The sequence below is a fragment of the Myotis brandtii genome, unplaced genomic scaffold, assembly GCF_000412655.1.
Source record: "Myotis brandtii unplaced genomic scaffold, ASM41265v1 scaffold105, whole genome shotgun sequence".
NCBI lineage: Eukaryota > Metazoa > Chordata > Mammalia > Chiroptera > Vespertilionidae > Myotis > Myotis brandtii.
The window spans coordinates 1,806,861-1,814,757 of NW_005353538.1; the positions used below are offsets into that span (position 1 = coordinate 1,806,861).

Genomic DNA, 7,897 nt, shown 5'->3' on the forward strand with positions numbered 1-7,897 from the left:
TCTGCCCGGGGCGCGCTGGTGCTGCCCGGATGCACCCGGTGTGAGCGTCAGGGTTGGGGCTGGCCCCTCACTCACCCGCGGGGGTGCTGCACCTGCAGCTCCTGGCTGGCCGCTGTGATGACAACCACGTCCAGCTCTTGGTCTGGACCGATCTTCTCGGCTTGGAAGGTGGGTTTGCTGCTCATGTCGGCGGGAGAGAGAGATGTGAGTTGGGGCAGGAGTTTAGAACCAGAGGGTGGGAACAGCCCCCCTCAGGAGAGAAGGTGGCCGGGACTACGTCGTGGGCGCCGCAGCGGGCAGGGGGCCTTGGTCAGCGCGGGTGGTCCCGAGCGAGTCCCTGGCCTCCCAGGACCCCATCCAGGTGCAATGCTGTCGTGGCCTCGCCTTCCCGGGCAGGGGACAGTCCTGACCAGAGCTTAGGAGAAATGTTAGGGACACCCTTCCTAACTCCCAGCTCTGTCCCTATCCCAAAGGGCCCAGCAGGACCAGGGTAGCTGCCCCCCTCGGCGGGGACAGGATGTGGATCTGGGTCCCTAAGGCACCTCGCCTGCGGTGGGTGGTGGAGGTGCATTCCAGCCCCTGGGGCAGAGGACAGAGCACGGCCGGCCTTCACACGAGTCCAGGCAGTGCTGCTCTCCTGGACCCCTCTCCTTTCTCTCTGCAAACCCACGCTTCTTCTTTCAGACCCTGGGCTTCAGTCGTCCTCCTCCAGGACGGCTTCCCGGATGACTCCCATCTTTCCCTTCGTTTCTTTCTTTTCTTTTTTAAAATAGATTTTTATTGATTTCAGAGAGGAAGGAGAGGAAGAAAGAGAAATATCAATGATGAGAGAGAATCATTGATCGGCTGCCTCCTGCATGCCCCCTACTGGGGATCGAGCCCACAACCTGGGCATGTGCCTTGACCAGGAATTGAACCTGGGACCTTTTAGTCCGCGGGCCGACACTCTATCCACTGAGCCACACCGGCCAGGGCTTTTCCGTTGTTTCTTTACTCCTGGCATCCTTCGCCCCCCAGTCAGGCCAGCACCAGCTCTGCCTGCAGGGATCAGACCAACCCCCGGCCCTGGCTGACCGGCACATCCTCACAGTCCCAGCCGGAACCTGGCTCTGGGCGCTGATGCCGCCTCCGGGAGGACTGGAGTCGGCAGGGCTTTGTGTTACAGCCCTTGAGAGGGACTGAGGTGCCTGTCCTGGCACTGGCACTGGCTTGGAGTACAACCTGGGCAGGCCCGCCCTCCCCAGGTCTCCTAAGCCTCCTTTCTCCTCTGCAAGATGATGGGGGGCGGGGGAGGGGCAGATGGTCTCTAGAGTCCCTCTCACTTCTAACCAGGCAGGGCTTTGTGTCCTGGGACGAGCAGGACCTCCTGTCCCGGCGGAAGAAGAAACCTGGAGGAGTCTGAGACCCAGAAGCAGGGACAAGGGTGGCAACGGGCAGTCCCAGGAAAGGTAAGTCACGGGTCGCATCCTGACGATCACGGGGACCGGCTCTGGTTCTGTCGAGCTCAAGAGCAGGCGGTTTGGAGCCGCGGAGGGAGACACTCCAGGAGCCCCCTACCTGAGGGCATTTCAGGACGTCCTGTTTCCCCAGCCAAGCCGAGCCTGCTGGGGCCGGGCTGTGGGGAGCAGGGAGAAGCTCAGGGCGGGGCCAGCCTTCCCAGCCTCCTCAAAATGACAGAAATGACGGTGGTGAGCTTCCCTCTCCAGAGGCGCTGGGAGTCGCCTCCCTGGGGGCCGAGACCAGCAGAAGCCTGGCACCCTGAGAGCGGGGCAAGCAGGTCTGAAGGGTTAGGAAAGGCTGCCTGGAGCGTCCATTGGAAAGGAACCTTGAGGCTGCTCGAGGGACGGAGGGCGAGTTCTGCGGTTGGTGGGTGGTGGGCCTGGCATCCGTCATTCCTGCCTGTCTCTGGGTGCCGTTTCTTAGAATCCCGAAGTTGGGGGCCTGTCAGGGAGAGGCCATCCCACTCGGCACTGAGTGCCTGGACCTCCCGTCCCCTCGGCTGGGCCCTCGGAGAGGCCCACTCTCCCTCCCGTTACAGATGGCACGTCGGGCAGAGAAAACAGCCAGCCTGCTAGAACTCCTGAGCCCAGGAACTAGGGGCCTGGGCACAGACCCAGCCGCTCCCTCCCAGCTACTACCCAGGAAGTCACTTACTTCCTCCAAACCTATTTCTAAAATACAGTGGGGCCTTGACTTACGAGTTTAATTCGTTCCGAGACCGAGCTCGTTAAGGAGCTCGTTAACTCAAATTACTCTATCAACTCAATGCAAAAAATCGGCTGAGAGACAGCTGGTATCTCAAAAAACTCGTTAGTCGGGACACTCGTAAGTCAAGGCCCCACTGTAGATATAATAGGCCGGCCAGCATGGCTCAGTGGTTAAGCATCAACCTATAAACCAGCCTAGCTGGTTTGGCTCAGTGGATAGAGCGTCAGCCTGCGGACTGAAGGGTCCCAAGTTCGATTCCAGTCAGGGCACAAGTCCAGGTTGCAGGCTCGATCCCCAGTAGGGGGCATGCAGGAGATAGCTAATCAATGATTCTCTCTCATCATTGATGTTTCTATCTCTCCCTCTCTCTTCCCCTCTAAAATCGATTAAAAATAAATTTAAAATAGATATAGTAATACTTTTTTGGCTTTTGCCAAGATCAGATGAATATAAATATATAATGCTCGTCACCCTTATAATTACATCTTCTTCACCACCCGTCACCTGGGACTGCTTTTGAATTTGCTGAGAGAGCAGGGATTGCTGATGGAACCCCAGGGAAATCGAGTTTGTTCAAACCAAATTTGACCAGAGGACTGCCTTTTGGGGGGGACGGGCTGCAGGATAAGGGGTGAGGCTGGGAGTGAAGGACAGGGGAGGCTGCCAAGGAACTGGGGCGTGTGGGCGCGACTCTCCCTGGCACCTCACATGCACCCCACGAGGCTGGCACTGCTCTTCCCGGCGGCTCCTGAGCGAGCCGGGGCTTTGGAGCCTGAACCGAGGCTTGTGCGTGCCGTGCTGGGAGGAAGCCGTCTGTCTGCCCCACACCTGGGCTTTCAGGAAAGGAGGCGAGAAGGAAGACAGCGGGAAGCAGAGGGGAAGAGGGAGGACCACAGCGAAGGAGGGAGGTCCCAGGGGGAGGTGACCGCCTCGGAGGCTGGGCTGGGTACCTGTGAAAGCCCATCAGCCCACAGGCGGTCTGGGCCAGGGCTCCCGTGAAGCCGTCAAAGCAGGCAGAGGCCCAGGTCCCCGTGGCCGGGTCCAGCAGCTGGAGGGTGGACCTGTCGCTGGAGAGGCGGACTGCAGGGGGGAAGCTGGGTCAGCAGTGAGGGCCCACCGCCCATTTCCCTCCTGAGGCGTCGAGACCGGCCCCTCCCCTCCATCCCCCACCCCATCCTGCCCCGGGGCATCACAGAACACCAGCCCTCCAGCCTCCAGGGCCGCTCCAAATCTGGCTTTGCTTGGCTGAGCCTGTGTTGACCGTAGCTGGGGAGACCAGATGTCCGGGGCCCGCCTCCACTTTGCCTGCTGCCTGGCATCATTATTAATAGCTCCTCCTTCCGCTCTCGAGGTACCAGCTTTGATGATGTATTACATGGCCCTACCCACGGCTCACACAGCCTGCACAGCCTGGGGAACTCCTCAACGAGGGACCTCAAGGTCCGAGGGGAGCGTGAGCGAGGACTGAGGCAGTCGAGTGGGGGTGCCCATAGGCATTTGACTTCTGATTTATAAAAACCCAAATACACAGGCCGTCACTCAGCCCGCTCCTCAAAAGCCCCATCACCACCCGCCGGCCTGGCTCCGGGGTTGAGCGTTGAACTATGAACCAAGAGGTCACGGTTCAATTTCTGGTCGGGACACCTGGTCGGGGCACATGCCCGGGTTGCCAGCTCAATCCCCAGTAGGGAGCATGCAGGAGGCAGCCGATCCATGATTCTCTCTCATCCTTGATGTTTCTCTCTCTCCCTCTCCCTTCCTCTCTGAGATCAATAAAAACATTAAAAAACAAAAAAGCCTCAGTCACCCATATCCTGGGCTACATCCTCTCCAGAGCCCAGTGTGAGAAAGAGCATGGGTTTCTCATGTTCCTTTGAAGGGCCTGGCTCCGCCTTGTCACGCATCACGCTACAAAACACGCGTCTACCGGACAGGAGGGTGAGCGGCCTCACAGCGCTCCGTCCTCTGGAAGTAGCAGAGAGGAGAGCACACCCCCAGGCCTCCTGATCCAACCCCCCACCTCCGTGCCACAGGGCACAGCGCAAGTGGGCAGCTCGGGTGGTTCTGTTTCCGTTGGCTCACATCGGTCCACCTGTTCGCTGAGTGTTCGCTATATACTAAGCGCGGGGTGTTGTGAGCAAGATGTGGTCCTGCTGTCAAGAACCTTACAGCAGGGATGCAAGCTGACAGGTGGCAGGAGCCGCCAGTGGAGCCCGTGCCGACGTCCCTCTGAGCCCTGCTCTAGCCCTCAGCCCGGGCTCACCTGGCACTGGGGGCCCCTCGGGAAAGTTCTCCACGCAGACTCGCTCGTCGTCCCCCGAGGCGCAGTCCTGCTGGCCGTCGCACACCTGCCGCCTGGGGATGAAGCGGAGGGGCGGCCCACAGAGGAAGTAGTACTTGTCCAGGACGACCTTGACTGGAAGGCGAGGGCAGGGGCCAGAGAGGGCTGAGCTTCCTGGACACGCACTGGGCGTGGAGCCAGGCAGACCCGGTCCCAGTGCTGCCACAAGTCCTCTCGGTAAAGCGGGTGAGATAAAGCCTGGGCCAGGCCTGCAGATGGCTGGGGAGTTCAGCGAGATGCTGTGTGTGTGTGTGTGGGGGGGGGCGGTTAGGGAGGGAGAAATGTAGACAGAGCCCCCTTGCCTCACACCCCCAAGGCCAGCACAGGCCTGTGAGCAAGGAGGAGACACATGCCCTAGCCGGTGTGGCTCAGTGGATAGAGCGTCAGCCTACGGACTGCAGGGTCTCAGGTTCGATTCTGATCAAGGGCACATGCCCGGTTGTGGGCTCCTCCCCAGCCAGGACCCTGGTTGGGGCATGTGCAGGAGGCAACCAATCGATGTGCTTCTCTCACATTGATGTTTCTCTCTGTCTTTCCCTCTCTCTTCCATTCTCCCTAAAAATCAATGGAAAATGTCCTCGGGTGAGAATTAAACAAAAAAAGGAGCCACGCTGGGCCTGGAGTCTGGAGGCCCAAGAGCTGGCTTGGCCCTGCTGTGTGACTTCAGGCGCTCGTACGCTCTGGGGCTCAGTGTCCCCATCTGCACAGAGGGTGGTGCACCCTCCCGGGGCGTGAGAACATCTGGCAGCTGTGAGAGTGCGGCCACGTCAAGTGCGGCTCTAGGAGGAGGCGCTCTCATCTGGGGCTGCAAGACCCCGGAGAGGTTGATGTTTCGAGTTGGTTTTGCCCTCCGCTTGCTGCCTCCCGGGTCTGTGGCTCCTCTGCTGCCCGGGCGACGGGATGAGCTGCCGCTTTACCTCCTCAGGGAGCACGCCCCTCCCCGCTTTCCTAACCTCCCTGCAGGCCGAGTGCCTCCGGGCCAGTGATCTTCTGCAGCCCAGTGAGAACCCGCTGGCCCTGAGACCACCACGCTTTGGCGGACGCACTGGCTGAGGGAGGGCGGTCTGCACCTCCGGCCCCTGCGGGGCTCTCGGAGCCGCTGGTGTCGGTGCTGTGCGGCTGTGCTTCCATGGCCACAGGCGGCAATGGGCCTGCTCAGGGGCCTGGGGCTGGCTCAGTGTCCCCACGGCCGTGCCTTCTGAGCCCCGGTGCTCATGACAGAACGAGGATTTGACCAGATGACCTCTGAGTGTCCTCGGCGAGGTGGTGCCAAGTGCCGGTCCCTGAGGGCTGTCCGGCCCGTGAGCAGGCGTGTGACCTTGGTTCCTCCCCTGCACTCTGTTCGGTGGCCCCGCGTGTGCACAGCCTGGTGTTTATCGGGCACTTTACACGCTGTCTCCTCAGCTCTCCAATGTCCCCTGAGGAGGCAGGACATTCGTAGACGGGAGGACCGCGGCTCAGCGAGGCTGAGGCACTTTCTCCAGGCTGCACAGGAGCCAGTGGTGGTGCCAGGGCCCCGCCCAGTCTCCCGGGCAGCGCTTTACTCCCGTGTGACAGCTGAGGCGGGAGCCTGCGGTGACTGGGGGAGAGGAAGGCGAGGCCTCACCGTGGAATATGGGTGTGGAGAGGGAGGGGCTCGGGAATCCCTGCTCATTCACTTTTCTCCTCGGTCTAGAGTGGCCTGCCACACAGGTCCAGGCACTGGCCACACGCAGACGATGAAGATGGTGCTAAAGGCGGAGAGTGCTCTCTGCCCCGGGTCCCGATGCCTCCTCTCTCATCTCCCCTCACAGCAGATGCTCTGCTCTTCCAGCCACAGGGCTGCTCGCCACTCAGCTCGTCTGCAGATGGGGCGGGGCAGGCAGGCGGCATGCCTGCCATGTGGACGCCTGTGTGGGTGTGTAACGTGTGCACGTGTGCCCTCCCTGCAGAGGATCATCGGTGGAGAAGCTGCCTGGACAGATGGGCTGAGTTCATGTCCTCCCTCTCTGTCTCTTTTTTTAAAAAAAATATTCATTTAAGAGAGGCAGAGGGAGAGAGAGAGAAACATCAATGCTGAGAGAGAAGCATCGATCGGCTGCCTCCTGCACACCCCACACTGTGGATCACGTCCACAACCCGGGGATGTGCCCTGACCAGGAAGCAAACCATGACCTCCTGGTTCGTAGGTAGATGCTCAACCACCGAACCACGCGGGCCGGGCTGTCCTTCCTCTCTTACAGGAGGCCCCTTCAAAGCAGGGCGGTGCCTGTGGCTACAACACATTAGCAGGACCCGCCCGTGACTCGGGTGGAAAGAAGGAAGGCCAGGGTGTCACTCGGAGGTGGGGACAGGGGAGGGGTGAGAGGGGGCTGCCACTTACTGTGGGGATGAAGGTGGGAGTGGGGGTCGTAATGAGGGTGAGGGGTTCCACTTACTGAGCACAGCCACGATGACAATGATCGCCAGGCTCAGCAGTGCTGCGAGGATGGGGACCCCCACTTTCCTGAAGGTCTCCAGGGGCGTGCGGGGCTTGCGCAGGCGGGTCCTGTCTGTGAAGCGGAGGGAAGAGCCTGCGTCAGCGCTGGGAGGCCTCTCGTCTCCCTGCCTGGCCTGGGGGGCGCTGTGGTTAGCATTGGGGGTGGCTACTCCCTCAGAACAGCTCAGCTTCATCAGCACCAGCTCCGTGCAGGTACCCAGGCTTTTCCATTCGCAGGCCTCAGGGGAGCCTCAGACCATGGCGCCCCCAGCCTTAAGGGGGGCGCTCTAGGATGTGCCCCTCCAGCCTGCCCTGCCTCTGCCCTGAGAGGTACCATCATGCATTTTGCTATCATTCATCCTCTTTCCTGACTTGTCCTTTTGGTTAATCCTCCCCCGAGGACATTTTCCCACTGATTTTAGAGAGAGTGGAAGAGAGAGGGAAAGACAGAGGGAAACATCGTGCTGAGGGAAACACTCGTTTGGTTGCCTCCTACACGTGCCCCGACCAGGACCCGGGCAGGGGAGGAACCTGCAACTGAGGTACCTGCCCTTGATCAGACTCTAACCCGGACCCTTTGGTCCCCAGGCTGATGCTCTATCCACTGAACCACACCAGTAGGGCTCCTGACTTATCTTTTGATTTAACTAGAAGCTCCAGCAGGGCTGGGCCTCTGTCAGTGTGTGCCTCATAGAGGCATGGCTCAGGGGGTGAGCGTCGACCTATGAACCAGGAGGTCACGGTTCGATTCCGGTCAAGGCACATGCAGGAGGCAGCTGATCAATGATTCTCTCTCATCATTGATGTTTCTCTCTCTCCCTCTCCTTTCCTCTCTGAAATCAATAAAAATATATTTTGGGAAAAAAACAACAACTAAACAAAAATACGCT

General features: G+C 60.0%; 1 protein-coding gene across 2 annotated transcripts in view; it reads right to left on the bottom strand.

Annotated features, from left to right (window-relative positions):
- The window catches only part of TMPRSS4 (transmembrane protease, serine 4), a 35,910-nt gene that overhangs the window by 9,730 nt on the left and 18,283 nt on the right, over window positions 1–7,897 (bottom strand). The window contains exons 3-6 of one of the 2 annotated variants that reach the window (XM_005856799.2): window positions 6,967–7,080; window positions 4,472–4,624; window positions 3,159–3,288; window positions 76–177 (exon numbers count right to left, since the gene is read on the bottom strand). In XM_005856799.2, the coding sequence (XP_005856861.1) occupies window positions 76–177; window positions 3,159–3,288; window positions 4,472–4,624; window positions 6,967–7,080 (499 nt within the window). The remainder of the gene's footprint in view (window positions 1–75; window positions 178–3,158; window positions 3,289–4,471; window positions 4,625–6,966; window positions 7,081–7,897) is intronic. The other variant, XM_014539188.1, reaches the window with a different exon arrangement.